Source organism: Plutella xylostella, chromosome 5 (genome assembly GCF_932276165.1).
Source record: "Plutella xylostella chromosome 5, ilPluXylo3.1, whole genome shotgun sequence".
Lineage (NCBI taxonomy): Eukaryota > Metazoa > Arthropoda > Insecta > Lepidoptera > Plutellidae > Plutella > Plutella xylostella.
In genome coordinates this window covers 6216468-6243977 of record NC_063985.1, presented here as the reverse complement: position 1 = coordinate 6243977, position 27510 = coordinate 6216468, and the positions used below count along the sequence as shown (strand labels likewise).

At 39.2% G+C, this 27510-nt stretch overlaps 1 protein-coding gene across 2 annotated transcripts; it reads right to left on the bottom strand.

Annotated features, from left to right (window-relative positions):
* Nucleotides 1–5: 5 nt before the first annotated feature.
* LOC105385270 (long-chain-fatty-acid--CoA ligase ACSBG2) lies at nucleotides 6–27257 on the bottom strand. 2 transcript variants are annotated; one of them, XM_048632698.1, is made up of 15 exons: nucleotides 27106–27257; nucleotides 20463–20559; nucleotides 19506–19710; nucleotides 18506–18640; nucleotides 17201–17402; nucleotides 16933–17034; nucleotides 12244–12393; nucleotides 11755–11864; nucleotides 11424–11564; nucleotides 5785–6003; nucleotides 5284–5518; nucleotides 4586–4726; nucleotides 1803–1928; nucleotides 779–899; nucleotides 6–355 (listed from the first exon to the last, which is right to left on the bottom strand). In XM_048632698.1, the coding sequence occupies exons 1-15, from the start codon at nucleotides 27127–27129 to the stop codon at nucleotides 279–281; spliced, it is 2085 nt and encodes a 694-aa protein (XP_048488655.1). In that variant the 5' UTR covers nucleotides 27130–27257; the 3' UTR covers nucleotides 6–278. The 2 variants fall into 2 exon arrangements, with proteins under 2 accessions (XP_048488655.1, XP_048488659.1); XM_048632702.1 differs by lacking the exon at nucleotides 27106–27257 and adding an exon at nucleotides 26821–27077.
* Between the last annotated feature and the right edge of the window lie 253 nt (nucleotides 27258–27510).

Below are 27510 nucleotides of genomic sequence, written 5' to 3'. Positions count from 1 at the left end.
ACAGATAACAAAAACCACGTTTTATTCGTCGTAACAAAAGTAAATACTTATTATTTACATAAAAATCTCATTGTCGTTGTCATAATTTTTGTAAGTAAGTATACATAGAATGTTATAAATATAAAATCACAATTTGCCAGTCTGTACCACTAGACCCTATTTGAGCAACAATTTATTCATATACCGATGTTTGTCTACATATACATACATAGGCGACCCAGCCGTCCTCCTATATACAACTACTTACATCTCTATTTACGCTAAACTTAAACCTACAATCATTCTCTGTAAAAGTCTTCAATAATGTCTTTGTATTTTTCATAAACTACATTCCTCTTGACCTTGAGCGTGGGTCCTGAAAAACAAATATCATATTTTAATTTCTGATGGGATTTTATAATGAATATTAAAATTGTCATCCTCTAATTCAGATTTTCAAAAGTTTTGGGATGCTAAAATGTCTTGTCTGAAAGCATTGTCTCTGGAATCGACTCTTATTAGATTATAATAACATGCTATGTATTATTTCAGAAAGTATGATTATATTCGGTAAGTACGGTGGCCTGCGCCTAAAAGTATAGGTACAGGCGGAGTTTTTAAAATAGCGACCTCAAGCTCACATGCTGCTCAAGCACATCTACATAAACACCACTGTTACACACATCACACACAACACGTCCCCGGATTCATAACAGATATAGCTGGTCCCTTCATCATCAGGGATCGCTATTTTAAAAACTCCGCCTGTATACTTTTAGGCGCAGGCCACCGTACATACCTAGTTCTCCAGAGGGCATGGAGAAGTCAGCTGGTAGGACGGAGAACTTCTGCACTTTCTGTGCGTTGGAGATGGCGTGTTTGTTCGCGCGCTTTATGCCGTCTTCTATCGCTTTGTACACCTGGAAAAAGAAATTGGTTGATGAGTCCTCAGAATAATCAACAAAGTAAAAGAAGTGCGGCTTTTAGTTGTGACGAGACAGAGTCAAAAAAAATGATCTAGCGGCTAGATTCTACCCTGTGTGCTTCATTGTAAAGTAAATCTGTTTACTGCCAGTTTCAGCTCTACCTACCGATGACTTGTAGTTACTTTCATGTGATTTTTGACTGGTTGTAACTTTAGTAATAGACATACGGGCAATGAAAAAATTCCATTCTAAAAATCAACTAAAGCGGGAAATCACTAACTTAAAGGCGCCTTCTGCCATATTTAAGTCCATTTATCGACGCATCAGAAGAAATAAAAAATTGACATAAGAAATTCCTATTAAATGTTAAAAAATTGACGCCATTTGGTGTCTGTATTTTGTAAGTTGAACTGTTTTTTGCTCGTGAGTGTAGTATGAAAGTAGGTAACTATCAGTCATAGGTAGGTAGAGTTATTGAAGTTTAGTCGTTATGCCTTGAAAGGGTAACGAACACCACACTCTCACTAGTAAACTTGAAGTGATGAGTATGCTACTCACAAGAGGGTCCTTGGTCTTGGCGATCTCGCTGGGCCTCAATAACTATGTACCGATAACTGTATCGGTACATAGTTATTGAAACTGGCAGGCGGGCTGGCGATTGGACCGCACAGGATACCAGTGGCAACATCTTGTGTCTGAGGCCAAGACCCACTTCAAATCGCCGAACCAACGGAGTAAGGGTCGCAGCACATATAAGCGTAACGTAAAGGAATCGCCTTTTTTCTTCTGTCAACCAGGCGTTTCGGAGCTCTCGTTCTACTGGTTGACAGAAAAAGAGGCAATCCCTTTGTGTTCGGTGACCTTTATGTACCTGTATGCTCTGATTATGTTACTTACAAGGGGATCCTTGGTCTTCGCGATCTCGCTGAGCGTGGTGGCCTTGCTCCCGAGTGACGCCACCCACTTGCGCGTCTCGTTCTCGAGCTCGTCCATCGCCTCGCCTGTCTCCAAGTTCACCTTCGTCTGGAAATAAGGTTCAAAGATGAGTATGAAAAACGGTGATGTGACGGCGGTTGCAGGTTTTCAGGTAAGGTAAGTTGATTATCTCTAACACAAGTAGGTATTTTTATTTTTCTGTTTTTTAGTTAGATTTTCTGTACTAGTTATATAGTTATAATCTACTCTACATTAGTAAAATGCTGCTCTACATTAGTAAAATGAAGCTCTACATTCGTTAGGCTCTGCTCTACATTAGTGAAATGCTGCTCTACATTAGTAAAATGCTGCTCTACATTTGTAAAGTGAAGCTCTACATTCGTTAGGCTCTGCTCTACATGAGTAAATTTATGCTCTACATTTGTTAGACTCTGCTCTACATTACATAGATTCTGCTGTACATTACAAAGACACTGCTCTACACTACATAGAATCTGTTCTACATTACAAAGATTCGCATTGGATACCAGGACAGAATGAGAATCTCAATGTGATCCCACCCAACACTAGGATGGTTACTCTACAAGTCTACATTTACTGACGAAAGACGAACAAACGGAGCTGTCGTGCAATCGGCACGTTTTACACAACGAGGTAGAGTTGTGGCCTCATGGCTCGCGGAGCAACGCTCCCAAACTTAGTTTTTCCTCATATACAGGAAGTTGCAAGAAGGGTATACTAAACGTAACTCAGTTTGTAGGTACTCTTTTAGCAATACTCTGAAGTGCCCATAGTCCATACCTTGAGCGTCAACAGCACGGCGAGGAACTTGCGGCGGTCGCCGACCAGCACAGCATAGCCGACGTGTAGCAGCTCCGCCTGGATGGCCTGCTCGATCAGCACCGGCGCCACGTTCTCTCCGCCCGCCGTGATTAACCACTCCTGGGGCTCATGTCTAGTTCTAAGCGTACTAATGAAGTTCACGGAGCGATAACGGACCGCGAGCTTTGGATGCTAGGAGACCAGCATCTCAACACCAGGACGGTTACTCTATACTGACGAAAGACGAACGAAGGAGAGCTTTCGTGCCATCGGCACTAAATAGAGTCGTGGCTCGCGCAGCAGCGCTCCAAAACTTAGTTTTTCGTCATAATAATATACAGAATTTTGAAAAAAGGGTTTGTAAACTAAACCGAAAAGTCGGGTTACTCAGGGTCAGTTAGTCTATATGTTTACCCTGTAGAGTGTCCCTCAGACATACCTTAGAGTATTGGCACACGCAGAGAGAGGCGCCACGTTCTCTCCGCCGGCCGTGATTAACTACTCCTGGGGCCTCATGTCTAGTACAAGGGGTGCAAAAGAAGTTCACCGACCGATAACGGGCCGCGAGCTTTGGGTACTAGGAGAGGATCAGCATCTCAACACCAGGATATTTAGTGTATACTGACGAAAGACGAACGAACGAGAGTTGTCGTGCAATTGGCACGATTAATACGAGATAGAGCCGTGACTGCAGCGCTCCGAAACTTAGCTTTTCGTCATAATACCGCAGCAACGCTCTATAACTTAGTTTTCCGTCATAATACCTATATAGGTGTTGCAAAAAGGGTATACTAAACCGAAAAGGGGCGACTCAGGGTCAGTTAGTTAGTCCCACAAACATACCCTGAGCGTCAGCAGCACGGCGAGGAACTTGCGGCGGTCGCCGACCAGCACGGCGTAGCCCGCGTGCAGCAGCTCCGCCTGGATGGCCTGCTCGATCAGCACCGGCGCCACGTTCTCCCCTCCAGCCGTGATTAACTACTCCTGGGGCCTCATGTCTAGTTCAAGGGGTGCTAAACGAGTTCACGGATAACGTACCTGGGCCGCGAGCTTTGGGTGCTAGGAGAGGACTAGGATCTGGATCCGATTGTTACTCCATACTGACGAAAGACGAACGAACGAGATCTGTCTTGTAATCGTCACGTTTAATACTACGAGTCGTGGCTAACGCAGCAGCGCTCCAAATCTTCGTTTTTTGTCATATACACAATGTTGCAAAAAGGGTAAGTATACTTTCCGAAGAGCGGTGAATTAGTATACCTTTTTTGCAACACCCTGTAGAGTAACCCCACATACCTTGAGGGTAAGCAACACGGCGAGGAACTTGCGACGGTCGCCGACCAGCACGGCGTAGCCCGCGTGCAGCAGCTCCGCCTGGATGGCCTGCTCGATCAGCACCGGCGCCACGTTCTCTCCGCCCGCCGTGATTAACTACTCCTGGGGCCTCATGTCTAGTTCTAAGTGTACTAAACGAGTTCACCCACATCGATAACGGACCCGAGCCTTGGGGGCTAGGAGAAAACCAGCAGTCCAGCATCTCAACACCAGCATGGTTACTCTACAGGGTGTTGCAAAAAGGGTATACTAAGCCGAAACCTACATGTGCAGCATGGTATATCTAAGCCTGAAACTGAAATCAGAATTTGAAAATTCGCGAAAAAATACCATGCTGCACATGTAGGTTTCGGCTTAGTATACCAATTTTGCAACACCCTGTATACTGAAGTAAGACGAACGAACGAGAGCTGTCATGAAATCGTCACGTTTAATACTACGAGACAGAGTCATGGCTAACGCAGCAGCGCTCCGAAACTTAGTTTCTAGTCATATACAAGTGTTGTAAAAAGGGTTTATTAAACATAAATTTTCACCCCCTTTTGGCTTAGTATAACAACAACAACCCTTGAGAGTGCCCAACATACCTTGAGCGTCAACAGCACGGCGAGGAACTTGCGGCGGTCGCCGACCAGCACAGCATAGCCGACGTGTAGCAGCTCCGCCTGGATGGCCTGCTCGATCAGCACCGGCGCCACGTTCTCTCCGCCAGCCGTGATTAGCAGCTCCTGGGGTTGGAGATGAAAATACTTTTTGGAGGGGAAACTATTTGAGGTTGCGGGTGAAGAAAAATATGAGGAAAAAACTATTTCTTCTTTTGTTTCATTGTGGTCGTAAAGAGTTTTGGATGCACGGAGTTTTTAATAGGAAACGTGTAAATACTCTTTGGAGTGGAAACTCTTTGAAACTGCGGGTGAAGAAAAAGAAGTTGGTTTAAGATATTTTTCTTTTGTTAATGGAGCTCGTAAGGAGTTTTCGGTCCGCGAAGTTTTGAACTAGATACTAAGGAGAGTAACTGCCAGTCTCAATTTAGCTAATATTCTCTACTCTACACTATCCTAACTAATATTATAAATGCGAAAGTAACTGTGTCTGTCTGTTACTCTTTCACGCCAAAACTACTAAACGGATTTGAATGCTGATTGATGGTATTGGTATACATATGGTATAGACCCTGGGAAAGAACATAGGCTACTTTTTATCCCGGAATTCCCACGGGAAAACTTTTTAAGGCGAAGTGAAGCTCGCGGGGACAGCTAGTTAAATATAATTTTAACTTCTTTACCTTTATCCTGCCAGTGATGTAAAGGAAGTTCCGACTGTCAGCTCTGCCGACGTCACCGGAATGCAGCCAGCCGTCTCCATCAATGGTATTCCTCGTCTTCTCCTCATCCTTCAGGTATCCCATGAATATGTGTCGTCCTCTCATGAGGATCTCTCCCGGGCCGTTGGGACTCTCCGAACCACCGAATTTGGTCTCTGTGCCGTCTAGTAGCTCGCCCACTGAGTCTAGGTTGAATCTGGCAATGATAAGGGCGATTTGAATGATGAGGATAGAGTTTTGTGGCGCTCATTGATAGAGTGTGGAGCAGTGGATGGTTACGGGCTGGTGATGATGATGACTAAAAAACTTATTTTAAAGCAAGGTTACGATAGATAAATTAATAACAACGAGACATTCGTAAGTATCATAACTGGACAGCTATAGGTAAACCTTGGTAGAAACTATAGAGGGGGTGTTATTTTAATACATTATTGATGTTTTCCCATATAAAGATCTACTTACTTGGGCACTATACTAAGCGACTGCGCGCCAGAAGTCTCGCTCATGCCGAAGACATCCATGATGGGGATATCCAAAGACACGAAGAACTTCTTGATATCGGCGGAAAGCGGCGCGGCGGCGGTCGCGAATGTCTTGCACTGGTCCAGGCCTAGAGACTCGTGGACCTTGGTGAAGACCAGCGAACGAGCCATCTTGTAGCCGCATGACATGCCGCCAGTCCTGGAATTGGTGGTAAGGATTAGGGGGTGCAGTTGTAGGGGTTAGGATTGTGAGGTGTGAGAGGAGATGCAACAAAGTGATGGAGAAAAAAGTTCACACAATGTAAACGATAATTAATTCAATTCAATAGGGAATATGCAAGTGGTTCAAATAAAGGTCAAATATTATTTATAATAAACTTTCTTGTTTCTTAACTACGACTCCATCATTATTTTTGATTATAATTTATTTTTGAGCAAGTAAATGAAGTTGAAAAGTACAAAAAAACTTCGGTAAATTCTAACTTGCGAGAAACGTCACCCATTTTCTTAGGGCGGATGTGACGATAATTCTTTATATATCAATCTCAGAATAATAACTTCTTTACGTTTGCGTATAGTTAAATAAATGTCAAGTGTAAACAAAGAAATGTTAATGTCACCGAGTATTTCTGATGCTCGTTGTGATCAGATACGATGGATCACATAAAAATTCTTCCAATACGAGTAGATCCTAGCCTCCTATAACCTCTCCACTTCTTGTTTGATTTGCTTGTTTGTTTGCAAAGTTTAGGACTTTTTATATTTTTTGTTGGTAGTGTATGGGCTGCCACTAGTTGTTCTATTGTAATGAGGCGTAAACAGCCATTCGCTAGTCAACGAGCCACTCAAATATGCTCCATATTGCAACACAATAAAATTAAATTTGTATTGTAAGTATTATGACATGAACATGACACAAGTTGCTCTTTCTACTTTTAGGTTATAATGGCAGTCGTTAGTATATTTCAAAAGTTGTAATTTTTTTCTAAATTAAGTTATGGAAGAATTCTCGTAATCAGAAGAACTGGACACATTAAACTTATTATGCAGTTTGAACGAGTAAACTGTGGCCAGCTGCGGAAAAGGACAGCAAAGACTATTGAAAAGTCGAGAGCCGTGTGCCCAAATATTAGGGAATATGCATATATTTTTATACTCTTATTCGATAGTTTAGATAAGGGGGTTTAGACCTTTGAGATATGCACAATGGTTCCATTCAAGAGAGCCAGGTGCAGGTTCTTACACCCCCACAGATAATAGAATAGAATGACCCACTAACCCTAGTCTCTCTTACTGAGAATAATAGCGTAATATTGTGTACAAAGGTCCTCTGGTTTGCGCGCTCCCATTTCAAAAGAGCTACTAGCAGCTATTTACGAGCTCCCATTACAAAACAGCCACTGGTCACACTTTATTACCATTAAAAAACAGCCACTGATCATACTTTATACACTACCTTTTTCGTTTGTTACCATGACAACATTGGTTTGTTGAAAATACAAAAGAACTCTGTGATTACTTGATTAGGTAAAAAATCTATGCCGACTGACGGGACTCATTATTCTGAGCCGTGAAATTAAACGATTATGACGTCACGACAGCCCGCCATCCTGACGGGAATTTCAAAGTGGTCGTGATGGTTGTAATTTTTTAACTTTCTTTAAAATACCTTGAATTACTTATTTTGGCATTGAATTTTTTTTTACTATAATAAAGTGATATAAAACTATCCAATAAAAGTATAAAAAAAAATTACGCATATTCCCTATTCTATGACATTAAATAAATGTCATAATTTTTTTATAACAATTTAATAATAATGTAATTTAATTGCTTAGTTTATAATTGTAAATTAAGTAACAATGAATGTAAAATGTAAATGTTGATGTGTAAATTTATATATTTTGTATAACTATGGGACCTGTAGGCCCACTCTTGGCACGCAAGACGTAAATTCATATTGTGTCAAGATCGAACACAAGTTTATGGCAATTTCAAGTTAGATTTGGCACTCCCGACATGAATTGGCTCACGATCGTGTTCTAATTCGAATTGGTTCTAACTTGTGTTGGATTGTGAGTCAATTTTGACAGTTACTCTGTGAAAGAATGAATGAAAACGAAAAAAAAAACAAATTGTCATTAAAATTCTTGTTGTCATGGCCGGTCGGTGGATTTTCATAATAAGTAACAACGTAAAAGTTTAAAAACCAATATTATGGTAAGTTGTTCAGTTACCAAACGTGTTAGAATCATCTGTATATCCACTATGATTTGATCATTATAATGAACCTAGTTTTTCCCCACAGAGTTTCGCAACTCGGCCGTCGTACCGCCAGACGAAATTACTTGTAGAATATCTAGAAAGTTACCCAGGAATAGCCAGGGATCTTCTTAAGACCGACCTAGGGAAGTTAAAATTATGAGAAAATAACATCAATGGCCTCGACCTTAAATGCGGTCGAAGGGTCTTGAAAAGATGGACTTAACGAAAAGTAAGTTAAAATCTTAAGTTTACTTTTCATTTTGTTATGACTACCAAATTAAAATCCCCGTAAGCTAAAATCCCCCAAGATGACCCACTAATCATACTTCATTACTTTTTTTAAATATTAAGTATTGGAAAGAAAAACATTTTATTTTAAATGTTAGTTAATGTTTAATGTGTAATTATTTTTTTCAGACTGAGGACTGCCGTGGTAAATGGCAGGATCATAACAAACTTAAAGTCGAGGTGCAGCATCCTAAGCCCATCCTAAACTATCAAGCCGCTCAGCTCATCCTCACAGCACCTCACAGCATAGATCCAGCCGCCGCTACCAAGTTGATGTAGAAGTAGACAGAGTGATGGCCATAGAGGAAAAGCAGGGATAGGCCGAACTGCTGACAGCATGGGCTAATGCCCTAAAGCCTAAAGGGGACCTTGTAGCAGCTGCCCGTGATGGAGTCAATATCCTCATAGAAATTGCGCAACAGCTATCAAGAAATACAAAGTTAAGGGCATCTAGACCCATAACCATCGTCACTAGTTATGGGTCCAGATGTTGTTGTGCAGTAGTGGATAATGTGATGATTTAAGTAGAAATTTATATTTCCGCCGACTAAAATATTATTTTATATTAGGTAATACCTATGTTGATTTAAATATATGAACATTTTTGTTTTAAGAAATGTTGAATAATATTAGAAAAAGTGTTCCTATGTTAATATGTCCCTTATATATTATAAGTTTGTAAGTATTTCAACAGTGGTGGTGAAATTATTATTCTACAAAAGTATGTCTGTATTATTATAAAGATAAAGAATTCTGAAACTTACGTATGTTTTTATTTTTAAATCTTTTTCATTATGTACTGAAATATTTACAAGATACTATAGTATTTAGGCATGTAGAGGTGCTGGTAGAGGTGGTTCATCTCCATAGTAAATGGTGGATCCTCCCACCAATCCGGGTGTTGTGGCTTAACGGGCTGCTCTATTATATTCTCTGCGGGGGTGTAAGTACCTGCACCTGGATTTCTCTAATGGAACCATTGTACATTTCCCTAACGTCTAAACTGCCTTACTATGCATGGACCATTTCCCACCATGCTGGTCCACTGCGGGTTGGTGGGTTCACATTATAATCTAGATATGAAAACTCTAGATATGCAGGTTGCCACAATGTTTTCCTTCATCGTTAAAGGGATGGTATACATTTAACTTAGAAACCATGTAAATTGTAGCGCCAAACGAGCTATTCCCATCATACTGGTCCACTGCGGGATGATGGATTCACATATTATCTAGATGTGCGAAATCTAGATATGTAGGTTGCCTCACGATGTTATCTTTCATCGTAAGTGCAATGGTATACATTGTTACTTAAACTTCATGTACATTGTAGCGCCAAACGAGACATAATTCAGCTACTTTATTCACAAATCTCCACTCACAAATTGTTAATGTATTATATATTTTGTTCTTGCCTAGATATCTTGTCTCACGAAGTTTTTCTTTATCGTAAGAGGGATAATATAGGTACATTTCACTTAAATCCTATGTAAATTGTTGTGCCAAACGAGCCATTACATATGGGTTTCACATATTATCTAGATGTGCGAAATCTAGACATGCAGGTTGCCTCACGATGTTTTCCTTCATCGTAAGAGCGATGGTACACATTGTACTTAAATTTCCTGTACATTGTAGCGCCAAACGAGCTATAATTTAACTACTTTATTCACAAATCTCCACTCAAAAGTTGTTTATTTGTTCTTGCCTAAATGACTTGCCTAAACACAAGAATGAACACAATAACATCTGTCAAAAAGGTGGTCAAGAGTGCCAATTCACAAGTTGGACTCGATTTTGATGGTTTTTGACGGAAAACCGCTCAATAGTTAAGACAAGATGGCGCCACTGTCGATTTCGGGAGTGCCAAATGGCGAGAAGGCAAGATGAAACCAATACATTGCGTGCCAAGAGTAGGGCTACTGTGCCTGAAATAAAATGATTTTATTTATTTATTTTATTTATTAATTTGAACTCTACTTGGATTCGTGCGCTCTCTACCTCTACCAAGATGGTAGGGATATTACTTATTTATGTGTACTAGCTATAAATCACAAGAACCTAGGATGGAATCTAAATACTACATACATGAATTACCTACCTATGAAATATTTTAAATTATACAGCATACTCAAACACACAATAATAACTCAAACCACCAAACATGGGTATAATGTATCTGTCAAAATATCTACAGGGTGTTGGAAATTTATTTTTGGCGAATTTTCAAAGTCTGATTTCAGTTTCAGGCTTAGATATGCCATGCTGCACATGTAGGTTTCGGCTTAGTATACCCTTTTTGCAACACCCTGTATAAAGTCCTGCTGGAAATGGGTTCAAATCTTATATAGGTACTTCTTCTAATGAATAGAATAGTATACAAGATGATGGCATGCTACGTAGAGTCGACCACATCTCTAGTGGAAAACACATGCCTATAATGAACAAGTACAGAGGGGCACAAGTCAAAACCACACTTTCGACATACCAATATTGTAACATCTCCATTGTACTGAAGTCTAGTGGCAAAGATACCATTTCCGAAGATAACGATCTGGTGATAAGTAACACCTGGTATTAGTGTTATCTGATAAACCTAATTACTTTTTCTTGTAATTCAATGAATCAGTAACTACCTACAAGATCATAGATATTAAATTTATGCGTCTTGTAAATTAATGTTTATCAATTAATTTAATAGGTATTTCCTCATGGTATATTAATTATAGATATTTCATAGCTTGTGATGTAAACATAAACAAGAAGCATCTCTGCACAAGAGTTTATCAATATCTGTTATTAATATTAGTTAAGTACCTAGATAGTTCTCTCAGATGTGAATAGATAAACTGTACAGGATAAGGGGCAAAAATGTATGGGACCTGTACCCACCAACCTTTTTAGACAAGTAAACCACCAACAACGGCCAGACCTATTATGTCGTTAGAAAGATCTTTTCATGACTGTCATTTGTTATTGTAAGGGCTAAATATTGCGCTTCAGCCTTTCAGACTGAATTCTGCCTTTCGCCAGACTGTTATACTAGAATGTAGAGCCTGTTCCTTACCCGTTAATCCTAGACATGTGGTAGTCGAGTCCCTTGCCGCGCGCCCAGCCGGCCATGGTCTTCTTGAAGGCGCTGTTGGACGCGCCCACCGCCATTATCTTCTCGTACATCTTCTCCCACACTCGGGGCACGGCCAGGAATCTGAAATCCGATTCGGGATTTATTTAATTCAAGATAGCATAATCTTAGTTATAAGTTATAAATGCGATATTCTAAGATTAAGGAGGGTAGATTTCAGAGATAATTAATATCAATAATTCCTGAAAGTTTTAATTGCCTCTATTTATCTCCACGCCTCCTATTTATTTAAGTCTCGGAAATAGGTACAAACCTTGTAGGCCGCACTTCTTTCAGTGTTTCCACCAAACTGCCTTTCAGTGCGTCTGGCTGAGCGAAGAACACCGCTACACCGTTCATCAGAGTCAAATAGATATCCAAGGTCTGTAAACAAAAAGGTCTGGTTGAGCTTGGATTGGGAAAAGAAGAATAATTGTCTGGATAGGTTAACTGAAATGTTTATGACTTCCTGCTTTAAGTTTAACTGTACCTGAGTATCAGCAGGACCAAGGCCAGCCTGGCAAGTTAGTGCAGAAACGGAACTTATTAATGGGAAAGCTACTTAGGTGGCCACCTCGTCATTTGCTTTTTGACTACTTGACTGCACTAGTTGACTGCAAAGAAACCTGACCCCCTCGCAGTATCAATGTCGGGACACTATTTGTATAAAGTGGTAAGCCTCTTATTTTTTATATTTGGATGGGAATTTTAGAGATTTATTAATAAAATAAAGTCAAAACCAATTCTAAATATCTATACCAACCTGAGCAGCAACGTGGCTCAAAGGCAAGAAAGAGATGATCCTGTCGACAGTCGGCTGGATGTCCTTCACTCGCTCGGCGATGGCGAAGGCGTCCCACGTGAGGTTGTCGTGCGACAGCATCACCGCCTTCGGGGGACCCACCGTGCCCGACTGTAATAAGGGAAATACTCATTTAACCTAATGAACGTTAAAAAACCTCCGAAATTCAACTTTTGAACGGCTGAACCGATTTTCATGAAACATGGCTAAGAACACTCGGGGTAACATCATCATCAGTTCAGTCGTTTGGGAGCCACGCTACCACAGATAGATTTACCACAGAGATGTAGGTATACAGACTACTACAGACACGTTAAACTTATTATAACACTCCTCTTTTTCGGGGGCTCGGGAGTTAAAATTATCGAGGTCCAGGTAATATCTGAGTATTTATTTATTTATAAAATATGGAACGCCAGCAGTTTACACAACACAAAATACAAAGATAAATTAATAGGTAACAATTTCGTTGCGAAAACCATTTATAGGCGTACACATCCTTTTTAGAGAAATTATCTTAAAAACAACAGAATATTAAAGATGGAAATAAACAATATAACAAACATTAAAATAATTTGTAGCAAAACAAATTGAAGGAAAAAATATAACTATTATAGCAATTATTTCTGGCATATTTTTTTCTTAAAGATATTAAAGGAGTCGTGAAAGATGTCAATGTTTAATTTATTATTATACATGTTATAAAGATCACATAACCTATTGATTGGAGAGTGGGATCCAACATTCGTGCGAGCTTGGGGTCCACTGAGAAGTTTCTTTATGGGATATCTTGGAAGGTGATATGGGATTGGGAAAGAGATAGATGCAAGAATATCAGGACAGTCTAATAAATTATTTATAGTTTTATAAAGAAATATTAAGTCATGCGTTTCACGTCTATTTCGTAAAGAAGTCATTTTAAAGAATTTTAGTCGGTGCTCATAAGGAGATCTGTGGGAAATATTACGGGATATAAAGGCAAGATGGCGAGTGAAAGATCTCTTTATGTTTTCGATTCGTTGTGAATGTATTGTGTAGGGGGGGCTCCAAGCAGAAGAAGAGAATTCCAGGTGACTCCGCACTAGGGAATTAAATAATAAGATTTTGGTCTCGGACTTAAATTCTTTGCTATTGCGTTTAATAAATCCAAGCATTTGTGCAGCCCTCTTGATAATATGGTCGATGTGGGATGAAAATTTTAGTTTGGAGTCAATGATTATGCCAAGATCTCGAATTTCAGATACTTCAGTGACTATATCGGTCCCAAGAAGATAATTGTTGTTAAAAGGATTTGGTTTACGAGTAAATTTTATATGAAAGCATTTTTGAGCATTAATAGACATATCATTGGAATGACACCAATTTAAAATATTATTGAGGTCATTTTGAAGAAGAGTACTATCCTGAGAAGATGTGATTGTTCTATAGATTTTAAGATCATCAGCAAAAAAAGATTGATTACTATGTTTAATTTGGTGAGTAAGGTCGTTAATGAAAACTAAAAAAAGAATAGGTCCTAAGTGCGAACCCTGGGGAACCCCTGATTCTGCATAAAAAGTTCTAGACTCGTGTCCATTGACAGAAACAAATTGTTCTCTATTTCCTAAGTAAGAAGTAAACCATTGAAGTAGCCAATCATTAATACCTACAGATGCAAGCTTCTTTATCAGTAATGAATGGTTTACTTTATCGAATGCGCTGGCAAAGTCTATGTATATTGCGTCAATTTGGTGACCAGTATCTACTTTATGGGACAGTTCATTTATATAGGTGACTAAGTTAGACTCGACTGAGCGCCTTTTTCTGAAGCCGTGCTGAGATGTACTTAATATGTTTTCTAATTTTCTAGTAACAATGGGACAAATTATGGATTCAAATAGTTTGGAGAAACATGGAAGAATAGAGATTGGTCTATAGTTAGATACCACAGATAAATCACCTTTCTTATGGATAGGAGTAATTCTAGCTCTCTTCCAAGGATTTGGAAACTGTCCGTCTTGTAATGAGCGATTGAAAATAATAAAGAGAGGGTAGGTTAGATATTTTGCACAGCGATTAACAAAGAGAGGGTGTATGCCATCCGTACCAGCGCTCTGGTAAACGTTTAACTTTCGTATATGTTTATTGATTTCTTTCTCGGTGATGAAAATATGTATGTTATTTGTAATGTGTGAAGAACTATTACTCAGGAGAGGGATATTATTGGCAATATTTTTGTTATATATATTGGAGAAATGAGTTGCGAAAAGATTAGTTATATCATGTGCATTACATGCAGTTTCACTATTTAAATGCATGTAGTAGGTAAAGTACTCTCTCAGATTTTGAAAGCCAATGTCAAATAAAAGCTCAACAAATCCTCGGTGTCTCAAAAGGTGGCTTAAATGCCAATAAAGACACAACTTGGTGGAACAACGACATCAAGGAAATAATAAAACATAAAAGAGAGATGTTTAAAAATTGGCAGAGGTTCAAACTCGAAGAAGACCATATTGAATAAAAAAAGGTAAAAGCTATCGCCAAGGCTGCTGTCGCACAGGCCAGGGCGGCATCAAGACAGAATCTGTACGATAGACTAGAAAACGCAGAAAATGAACAAACAATATTTAAAATAGCCAAACAAAGACACAAATCAACTTTAGACATCAAATACAACAAATACATCAAAAATAGTAAAGGGGATCTACTGACTTCAAATGATAATATAAACAATCGCTGGGAAGAGTATTACAAGGAATTATTGAATGAGGAATATCCAAGTGAAGAACTACCACCCATTCCCCCTGTCCAGGGCCCCATAAACATTATACACCCTGCTGAAATTAAAACAGCCATTGCAAAAATGAAAAATCATAAAAGCATGGGTCCAGACAATGTTCCTGCAGATCTCTGGAAGAAATTGGGAGATAATGCAATGCCCTGGCTCACAGAATTATTCAATAAGATTCTCATCGAAGGCAGTATCCCCGACTCTTGGCGCTCAAGTTTTCTCTGCCCGATTTATAAAAATAAAGGTGACATCGCCCAGTGTAATAACTACAGAGGAATAAAACTTACCTCACACACTCTCAAAATTTGGGAGCGAGTCATCGGCGCCCGAATCACCGCACTTACTAGCTTAACGGACAACCAATTTGGATTTGTAACAGGTAAATCCACTACAGACGCCATACAAACCATCCGCATACTAATGGAAAAGCATCGCCACAATAAAGAAAATCTGTATTTTGTTTTCATCGATCTTGAGAAAGCGTTTGACAGGGTCCCTCGAAAACTGGTCTGGCAAGCTTTGCGCGCCCAATGTATCCCAGAATCATACATCACCATAATTCAGGACATGTATACTAATGTACTCACGCAGGTCAAAAACCCAGCTGGCCTTAGCAAACATTTCCATGTCAGGGTGGGTGTACACCAGGGGTCAGCGCTTAGTCCGCTACTGTTCAATATATCTATGGATTATATCACTCGTGAGATTCAGGGACCGACTCCGTGGTGCATTCTGTACGCAGATGATATAGCACTTATATCAAGAAGCGCATCCGACCTACAGGGGACTTTTAACCGATGGGTAGACGAAATTGAACGTCACGGTCTACGCATAAGCCGAACAAAGACAGAGTATATGGAATGTGACTACGGTGGCACAGATGCCCTAGGCTGTGATATTACTATCGAAAACACGCCGCTGCCTAAAGTCTCACAGTTCAAATACCTCGGCTCTGTACTGACCACAGATGCAAATGTAGACGAGGATGTCACACATCGGGTGAACACGGCATGGTTAAAGTGGAGATCCCTAACTGGTGTGCTGTGTGATCCCAGAATGCCAATCAAAACCAAAGGCAAAATATATAAGACCGTGGTCAGACCCGCACTAATGTATGGCTCAGAATGCTGGACTATGAAGAAAGCACATGAACAGCAAATGCACGTGGCCGAAATGAAGATGCTGCGCTGGGCTGGTGGTGTCACGCGCCTTGATAAAGTGCGAAATGAGCACATCAGAGGGTCCTTCAAAGTCGCACCAATCGCAGAGAAGCTAAAGGAAACCCGACTGAGGTGGTTTGGGCATGTTATGAGGCGAGAAGATGACTACGCGGTAAAGAAAGCCATGCACATCCCAAGTCAATCGAGAGGAAGAGGACGACCACCAGCAACATGGTGGTCCAATATCGAGAAGGAGATGAAAGCCCAAAACCTGACCACATCGACAACCCGGGATAGAATATCCTGGCGCCGAAGTACGAGGAGGCCCGACCCCAGCTGAACTGGGAAAAGGGCAGGAGAAAGAAGTAGTAGGTAAAGTACTCATTATTCTGTGACCTAAAATAGCAACCTCCATACAATCGACAATCGTCATCATTCACGCAAATTAGAAGAAAAGAAAGTCAGAAAGATCAACGTAGAAAGTAAGGCGAGTGCATGGCTGACATTGTCAGTATTTGAAGCGTAGAAATCTGTCTGTACTAACTGCGATTGTTAGAGGATTCATAATAAACACTGACGTGTGAACATAAGGTGATAAGTTTCGGTGCCAAATGCGAAAATGGCTAAACAATGTTGTGTGCACAAAGCAATACGCAATTGACACAAACTCATTTGGTATTTAGTCGCAAGACAAGGCCATATTTGGTTTGCTTTACTTACTGTGTAAACTAACGTACAGCACTCGTTAATGGCTATACTTTTCAGAATATTTTCTAGCTGTGTGTCCGGCTCTTTGGCGCCCATTTCCATGAGTTGCTCCCACTGAAACAAAAACAGTAAATAATAAATCCACCACTATCCAAGCCAACTATCAACATCGACACATTTGAAATCAACGTTAGCGGCGTCGCTTTATCTGTGAGGTGGTGTTACGGCAGCTGACCCCAACTTTAATCCCGCCCTTTTTAAAACAAATCACTGTACTCACACTGTAGACTCCTTTCACCGAAATGTCCACGGGTCCTTCCCATTGTATGATAGCCTTCAGCTGCGGCAGTTTGTCCCGGACGGAGAGGATCTTGTCCAGCTGCTTCTTGTCTTGGACCGCGCAGATGTTGGCCTGCGACGACTCCAGGCAGTGGAAACAGGCTTCAGCGGAGTTTGTGGTGTAGATGCCCGCTGCGTAACCTCTGGAATACGGTTATGAAATAAGCTTTAAAACTGGTAGTTGAACACAGAGATTTTCCTTGTTTAAGGATGCTTCTCCACTTCTCCAGTAGGCCAACGGTTTGGTACCGACTGTGTTAGCGGCGTACTTATATCGAGGGAACCTACCTAGGTATATCAGTTTGCTACGCACGTTAATAACGGTCGAACAGTTTTCCTACTGGGATGCACAGCCTAAACATTTATTCACTGACTGTTTTTGTGTGCTTGTGTATTTATTTTTTGTATATCTTTGTCATTGTGGGAAATAAGTGACCCAGCGTAGCAAAAAAGATTATAATTTGAGGAAAAATTTGCTTAAATATCAATTATCATTGAACAACAACATAGAACCTATAGTTTATGTAAGTCTATGAAACTTGGTTTTAGCCTTGAGCCAGGATGGAATTGCAATTTGCAAGGTATATTTAACTACTCAAAATGAATGAGTATCTAATTACCTAACCTAGGTATTAATTATGTTGCATTGTCTGCCTTTGTCTTGGGCGATATCGGGCAGACCTCCACAGGTTTATAATCTTATCGTTTTTTTTTATATTTCATGTAATTCAGCTGTAATATATCTGAATTACCACCCGCTATAGATTATTGTATTTGACGCATATTTATCTCTTCCACCTCTTCACTGAAAGTGATAAGGGTCACCTACAGTACCTATTTAATTTGAGGGTATTAATTAGCTGGATTGCATAATCCCTTTTTATCTTGTATACTTACCTACTATAGATGCAGTGCCTGCATTGTTACGCCAATTGATAGAAAACGTAACTTTTATAATTAAAAATACCCCACCGATTCTTCTTATGAAGGATGTGCCCTGGGCAGGCAGGGATAAGTTATCTAAGCTGAATTCATCCATCCCTTCACCACAAAGACAACACGCTAATGCTGGCACCCCACTTGGCTATTCGTATTTTCCAAAACTGCCATGTGTGGTCAGTATATTCGCCAAACCTATTGCCGCATAGGCCTACAAGTTGCCTATTTGGCAAATATAGCCAAATGCAAACGACGAATAATCAAGTGGGCTGGTAGCATAAGAAGGAGACCTCAAAAGAATACTAACCCCGCATGGATAGCCGCCAGGTCCGCAATGTACCACTGCTCGGAGTTGAAGCCCAGGATGCACACGGAGTGGTAGCGCTCCAGCCCCAGCTTCAGGAACGCCTTGGCGCAGGTCCGCACTCGCTCTGAGTACTGTCTGCAAGGAATGTGTTAGGAGGTTAGGAGAGTTTGATAGGTGATTTCAGCGGATTGGGGCGGCCGGTTATGTACCACTAGTAGTAGGTACATTAGTTAGCTTAAACAAAGGAAAGATCACAATCACGTATCAATGCGGTGTGATTAGAATAGAAAAGACTACGCAGCGAGCGGGAAAGAAAGTTTTTAAATGAAAAGTAATGAAGTTTTTTTCATCATTTCATAAAAAAAACGTTTCCAGGTGGTAATATTGATACGCATTGCGCACTTAACTAAATGTACTCCAATATTGCATACGACGTCATTTAGCAAGTTTTTGTTTCCGTTTAGGAATTATTTTGGTGCTATGGCACAGGGACCTTTTCATTGCTCGCTCCAGTTTAAATATCATGCATTATTGCAATAACAAAAAGCCTTCGTTTTGTTCAAATAAAATAAAAATCTATTTCTGTGGTTTCGACATCCGGCACACCACAGGTTCACTAAACTTAAACTACACCACAGCTTTTGGTCAATATTTACGAAAACAATCTTGTTTCCCAGAATCATTTGAGTTTACATACTTAGTTAGATAACAATCTAGGCAAGTAGGTACCTGCTTAGTAAATCAGTATTTTAACGTGAATATTAAATCATTTCTTAGAAAAATTATTACCATATCGAAGTACAGATACTTATCAATAAATAATAGCACTTACGCACTACGAAATGGACAAACATTTTTTTCCGTAATCTGAGGTGGCCTAATAGAATAAGGAGGCAAGCGTCGTCCCTTTAATCCGCGAGGAAAGAAAACTTATAATATTCTACCTAGCAGACTAACCAGCAGCAAACAAACATAAAACCAAATGCAAACCATTACGCACCTGTACGTGATCTTGTGCCATTTCCCGTCGGGTTTCTTCGTAGCCAGGGCGGTGGCGTCGGGGTACCGCGCCGTGGTGCGCCGGAGCAGTCCGGGGACCGAGATCGGGGGCTCGGCGGACACCCCCCGCGACCCCACCCGCAGCTTCACGTGGCCCCCGGGCCGCCAGTTCACGTAGTCTTCAGCCGGGATTATCTGGTCTGGCCCTGCGGATTGATGAGGGGTTGTGAAGGTTCTATTGGTCTTTATTAGAGAGTTGAGGTCTTTTCCAAGGAGCTCCATCTCTTATGTTTTTAGTTGTAGGAGGTACCCTATAATTTAATAGGATACATTTTCTACTATTTAATCTATGAGTAGCTCCTACTCATAGCATAGGTTATTTTTATGTTTTTGAATGCTCACATATTAGTTGCAATACTATTCTATTCTATTATATTCTCATAGGGGGTGAAGTTCCTGTACGTGGCTCTCTCGAGTGGAACCCATGTAGCCTAGCTCCCGAGTAAACTGGAGTAGCAGGCCTGGGTGTTGTAATACTTAAATATATTAATATGATTAAGTTATGTTTTTATTGTATAGGTGGTTTTTCCCAGGATAGTTTCACTATCTACCTACTTTATTTTCGTTATCAAATTAGGAAGGGTACATACATCTAATAAATAAAATTATGTGCGTACCTAAACGTGTACGTTTTTTTATAGATACTTTAAGTCCGTTTTAAACATTATCTTTATTATGGCAGAGCTATGCCATATCTGCAGGTAGGTATATTTATAAAGATTTTTTTACGTAGTAAATATTACTTATATCTGCAGGTAAGTAGGTACATTTATAACTATTGTTGACTTGTTACGTAGTAAATAATATTGTCCAATTTATCGTAGAAAAAAGGTCTAACTGGAACATAACTGAATTGTTGAAATAAGAAACAGAGCAAGGTGTATTAAAAAAAACTTACCATTCATGTATTTGTTATGGTGGTCGGTCCCGTTGGGTATCATTTTGTTGACTTTCACTATTTCCTCGCCGTTCTCTACGATCACCGTCGAATTACTCTGCAAAGAAAAGCGAAATAAGTATTCCACATTTGTTTATAAGTAATCTGGTAATTAAATCACAGTCTCACTCTGATAAGCCTACTGATAGGTAGCGTCTATCTTTGTACTAGTTATACTTTATAAACTATGTGCGTATGTGTGGTGTTTTGATTTTTTTAAACAAAAACACTTGTATAACAGCAGGCCCAGATAGGTAAAATGTCAAGCCTTATAGGAAGGCGCACGCACAGCTCAAGTCGTCATTCTAAACAATTTTCGTGAATATTTATCATTATGTTTTTTGGTACTTACCTAGGTACTATGTAGGTTTGAAAAGAAGTTGATCCAAGTATTAGGTAGTTGGCCTACCTATACAGATCAATAATAAATATGTCTGTTAGTATTTTATTTCCACTGCACATCAGCCCAAAAAATTATACCTACTTAAACAGAGTCTGAAAATTTACTTTCATGAGTAGATACACTTAGTTACTTACATAATATTGTTATCAGAGGGTCACCTGATAAATTGCATTTAAAAATACATAGATATAATGAATTTAAGTTTAGTAAGTAACAAAATTATATTAAGTATCGGATTAAATACTACTTACGTAAGGGACATGTTTTACAACAATTACTTATTAAATTAATAAACTTGTAATTTATTGCAGTTTGCAAATTTAATATCATTGGATTAAGATAACATTCGGCTATCTTATATCCTTAACTAGGTAAGTAACTGTTTATAATTATAAATAATACTTAAAGTTACTTAACGTTATGGATGAAACATGCAGGTGGATATTTACGGTTCTACCTTTTTTGGCATAAGATTTATTTGCCTAATCTCGTATTGCATAGTAACGTTTGGTCAAAGTCTCGTTACGCCGAAAATCGTATGGCATAAATCTCGTTTAGTAAAAAGTTATTTCGCATAACATTGTTTAGCCTAATAATGGTATGGTCAAATCTTGAATAGCCTAATAATGCTATGGCATAGGTTTATACAAAGTAATAATATTCGTTTGGCTTTAACTTTGACATAGCGCAAACTGGTGCCTTGTATTGTTTCCGCTGTTTGGAAAACGCTCCGCTCCGCTTCGCTGCGCTCCGCTTTGGTTTTGATGAACATGTGCACCTAACACGCTCCTCCTCGCTTTGCTCGTCGTCGCACCTATTTTTAGGTTTCGATCTCATGGGGTTTGTAATAATTATATTGGTCTTTAACTTTCGATTTTTTGATCATACAATATCGTGATTTGCGGGATGTAGGAGAAAAATATCGCAATTTGTACATTTACTACATACATAATATATTATTTATTAAGATAACATTAGGAGAAACAAGATTATACATAGGTATAGATAGACGAACATAAATTTGAGCAAACGAAACTTAGGTGTTTAAAGATTGTGCCTAAAGAGTTTTAGACGAAACGAGCCTTATGCCACATAAGTCTTGGCAAAGTGATGGTTCGGCCAAAAAAGTTTAGACCATACGAGTTATGCGAAATGAGTTTTGGTCAATAAAGATTATGCGAGATGAGCGGAACCCATATATTCGTCATGCAGATAAGGCTCATTCAAATTTTTGGGACCTATTATAGTTACCTCCTAATACTTACATGCTACGTCCAAATCGAGGTATAATCTAGTGAACATTCAAATATAAACTTTTACCTACATACTATGCACTATGCATCATCAGGGGTCGTGATTAAGAGTTGTACGATAATACTAGTGCATAATAATTATCTATAAGTATCACGAAATATTAAAAATGCTTTTTCCATGTCAGTCAGTTGGTTTGTGTAGGTACCTACTTACTTACTTTATAAGTCAGTAGATAAGGGAAGTGTGACTAATGTAATAATTAAATGTAAATTGTGCATTGTTCTTTTCTGAGATTAATGTAATGACAATTAATTTAATTGGACATTCGCTCTATTTATAGCATAGCATTCAGTGAAAAAAACCTAAGTATTCAGCTGCGGATCAAATCATGATTTTTGAAATTGTTTGTTTGTTTTGTGGAACAACAGGCAAATTTCAGGCAAAATGATAAACAATGAGTGTTGATGTTTACATTCTTGAAATGTTTTGTAGTTGGGTACGTTCTTGGCATTCCTAATCCTTAAGTATACTTCTTTTCTTCTCTTTAGAGAAGTACTTAAATATTCCTTTTTCTTTATCAATATCTCACAGAATTAAACTGTTCTCATTGACTTTCGCACTACCTATCATTTTCTCCACAACGCCCAAGGTTAACTGGAAGAGAATGCTTTTAGCATTAAGTTCGCCTATGTACAAATAAATTTATGTGCAATAAAGAATTTAATAATAATAATCTCCCAATATTCTCCATGACATAAGTAGGTATTATAGTTATGTACCTACCTACTACTTATTTACATTAAATGTTATTTACCATGGATTTCCTCCTAACCGTGGCTTTTAACCGTATTTCTTTTACCTAGTACCTAGAATATAGGTCAGGGAAATTATACAAATGAGCTAATGGCGGTGAAGCAAGTGGGTCAGGCAGCACGTGTGTGCAGAGTGCATTTCTCGCACGGACATCGACCCACTCCCACCCTACGGTACCTACTTAGGACTAGATTAAGATTAAACTACTGATGGGCTGCAAAAATGGATCAGTACAATAATAACCAATAAAAAAGTTCCACCTCAATTTCCCAATTTTTTAAGACATTTAATTTAGTATTTGGTCAAAATATTTAAATACGTTTTTAGTTGATAATATTCATTCATTGCTCGGTCATGAGTGTAAGTATGAATAATGTGCAGAACACCTTCTGTTCATGTTCATGGATAGTACTACCAAGCTAAGAACCCTTAATCATCTTTCCTCAATACCAACTCCTGACTTTCTTCCTTTCAATTTAAGTCAAGTAACTGATTGTGACGTTAAGAAAAGCATTCTTACAATCACCTCGAATGCAGTCGGTAGTGACAGTATAAGTCGCAAAATGATCCTCCCCATACTTGATATAATCCTACCAGTCATAACCCACATCCTTAACTCCTCAATCTCCTCAAGCACATTTCCAACCGCCTGGAAGGAAGCTCAGATTATACCCTTACCCAAAAAACCAAATCCTACCATATCCGACTACCGTCCTATTTCTATCCTCCCTTTCCTGTCCAAAGTAATGGAACGCCTGGTACATAAGCAGCTCAGTGATTTTCTTGTCCAAAATAACCTCATGAACCAGTACCAATCTGGGTTCCGTCCTGGACACAGTACAGTCACGGCACTCATCAAAATCACTGACGATATTCGCTTGGGCATGGAGAACGGTCAGCTAACTATTCTGTCACTACTTGACTTTAGTAACGCATTCAATGCAGTAGATTTTGATATCCTCCTCGGAGTGTTGCGATCTCTTAACGTATCTCCAACAGTTATTGACTGGTTTCGTAGTTACTTGCACGGACGCCGGCAACGAGTTCGTATTGAGAACTCTGACTCACAGTGGTGCAATACCCTGGCAGGCGTCCCGCAAGGTGGCGTGCTATCTCCTCTTTTATTTGCCATTTTCATTAATAGTATTTCCAATGAATTAACTTCCTCCTACCACCTTTATGCAGATGATCTTCAAATTTACACACACACTTCCCCGTCTGAACTGCATAGAGTTATTTATGATACAAATAATGATCTGGACCGAATCTCGGAATGGAGCAATAACTATGGGTTAAGGGTGAATCCATCGAAAACTCAAGTAATTATACTCGGGAGCCCCCGGCTAGTATCGAAACTTGATTATGAACAACTTCCAGCGGTCCTATTTGATGGTGTTCGGATCCAGTTCAGTCAGAAAGTTAAAAATCTAGGCATCATCATTGATAGTTGTATGACGTGGACGGCTCAGGTTGGAGAGGTTAGTCGGAAGGTGTTTGCTTCGGCAGCGTGTCTTCGCAGACTGCGGAACTTTCTCCCAACAGCCACCAAAATTGCGCTCGCACAATCTCTCCTTCTCCCTATTCTTGATTATGCCGACAGTTGCTATATTGATTTAACCGAGGAGCAACTCAATAAACTTGAGAGACTACAAAACTTCTGCATTCGGTTCATATATGGTTTGCGCAAATATGACCATGTTTCTGAATTTCGTCGCAAACTCAAGTGGCTCCCTATTCGCCTTCGCCGGAATACCCATATTCTCTCTCTGCTTTATTCGATACTGTTTAACCCATCTTCACCTGCATATCTTAAGGAACGTTTTGAGTTTCGTTTCACGACTCACAATAGAAATCTGCGCTCCAATGAAAACCTGCGAATAAATATTCCGTCCCATACAACCAGTTTTTACTCAAACTCTTTTACTGTCCAAGCCATCCATCTTTGGAACGCTCTCCCCTTGAACATAAGGCAAGCCCCATCACCTGCATCTTTCAAACGCATGGTAAAAAACCATTATCTTCAAGAATAAATATATTATTTTATTAATCTATGTTAAATTCTATTTATCTAATATATTTTTTTGTTGTATTAAGCGTACTTTGAGCTGATATAGGTATATTGTATATTTATCCATACTATATATGTATATAATATATATATATATATATATTATATATTTATTTATTTATGTATTTATTGTATGTATTTATATGAGTATTTAATTAATAATAGTTAGTAAGTATCAATGTTATTTGAATATGTATTTTTCTTTTAAAATATTATTTGTTAATACACCTTGTAAATGCCCTTTTCTATGTTTAGTTCTTTTCTTACAACGGTTGTCTGGAAGAGATCGCTTTTAGCGATAAGACCGCCATTTGTGCATCTCTGTTATTTAAGTTAGATTTAAGTTTTTTTATGGTGTGCAAATAAAGATTATTGTATTGTATTGTATTATATCGGTAAGTGTGGGAAATGCAACCCTAAGATACCTAGGTACTACCAAGTAAATAAGTGCTAAATGTAAGTATACTGAATCTATATTTTACGTGAATATCAACCTTTATATTACTGGACTGTAGACATTGATCCTATGAGCATTTAAAAACCAATTTTGTTTTTTATCTTATCATTGTGATAATCGTAATTTAAGCTGATAAGATTCCTTTTATGATTAACTAAAGAAATAAATGAAAATTTCCAAGTAAGTAAATAATATACTGACTTAAATTGGTATTAAATAATTACAATAATGTTTTAAAATAATAATTATGTATGTAACTAGGCTAGCTAGGTGCAAGAAAGCGAAACCAAAAAGCAATGTTCTCATATACACAGTAGGTATGTGTCTAAGTAGATGAAGTACCTACCTAACCTAACTAGCTCCGTGCCATGTAATGATTCAAACTTTATAGTTACTATACTTATACTAGTGCCCCGGCAGTGTTTGTAAGTGTATCATTATTCCGCACCTAATTATCACGCGATTATCTTCTCTAACAATGACAGCTGTATTAAAATGGACTATGATCAGCCTTCGTCCACCATGATGAGTGCCATTTCGTACTACTGCGGAGTGTTGTCTGTGTAAATAGCCTGGAGGGCATCAGTAAGTAATAATTAATGAGCGGCCCATGGCTATCCGATGGTTACGGTTTCGTTTCCGCTTTCCTCTTACTCAGCATCAGTAACGTTAACGATACCTAGTTACAATGTATAGTCAGTTAGTTATTATTCTGTGGTTACGTTTTATAAGAGTTCTTAGTTTGATCTTCACTTTACCACGGGGACGGTACAAGATAATGAAGTATGAAGTATTTTCCCTTTATTTGCCTATTATAGGTACCTAGCTTGTGGATCTTGGTAGGGTGAATCTTGTGCATGTAGGTAGGGTTTTAGGGGAAGAGATGTTATAATATAATCACCATTTCCCAAAAATTGCAATGCATGGCGACATAACCACAGTATGATAATTATGGTTTAGGATCACTGCACTTTGCTACACTACGGTTTATTATTTTAGATCGCACGCCGCACGCGCTGTGCTCGTAGACGAAAATAGGAATGTAAACAGAATAGCTGTGAACCTATACCTACCTCTATGAATCTATAGGTATATACGCTTTATTATTCTAGCTACGACCAACGAACACAACAAATACGTACAGAAACCTCTTCTCCTTCAGTTCTGAAAAGAGCACCACTCAGTATTTTTTTAATCATAATAGGTACCGTAGTAGCTCATAGGAAAATTTTCATAAAAGTACCGTACTTGTCCAAACCGACTTTAAATTGGCAAGAAATGAATGCATACAATCAAGTACTTATTAAAATTTTATGTTACGTACGTGTTAAAAAAGCCACTTTCTTTCACACTGCACTACACAAACTGACATCCATCGCGGTGTTATCTCTGCGGTGACCCTCTAGAGGTCGCAGCCGTGGCTCGGGACGGCTGATTACTGAGCGAGTGTCCGAGGTGTGTGTGGCTCGCACGCCAACTGGCGAGCTGCCCTATGTGCGTCACTCCAAGTTTAAAGTTCAGCGCTCTTCACGGCCGGATTTCAAATTTGGCGGCCGCGTGCAGTTCCGTGCGTGACCGATGGTCGTGAAAGTCTGCAGTGGGTACGTACCGTGTCGTGGTGCTGGTCAGCCATGGTGGGGTGGACCCGAGTAGGTACTCTCGAGTGCGCGTGCTGTGGTCTGCTCGCCGCGCCGCGGACTGAACCCTGCGTGAGCCGACAGCCGCGCCCGCGCTCTTTTACTGATAAAAACTCCACTTCGTACTTACTTACAGATCGCCTTTACATAATCACCTTGCGAGACAATTAAATTTATCGATCCTTTAGCTGTTCCTTATTTAATCTTTATAAGATCTATATTTTATATACGATTATTAAGAACTTAGGTACTGGTAAGATATATGAAGGTAGGTATTACAATAACCTTATCAGAATACCTACCTATAAGTATAGCGAAATAATACGAGTAGCTTCATATCTAAGTACCAGTTTTACTTTAATAATACATCATCTTAC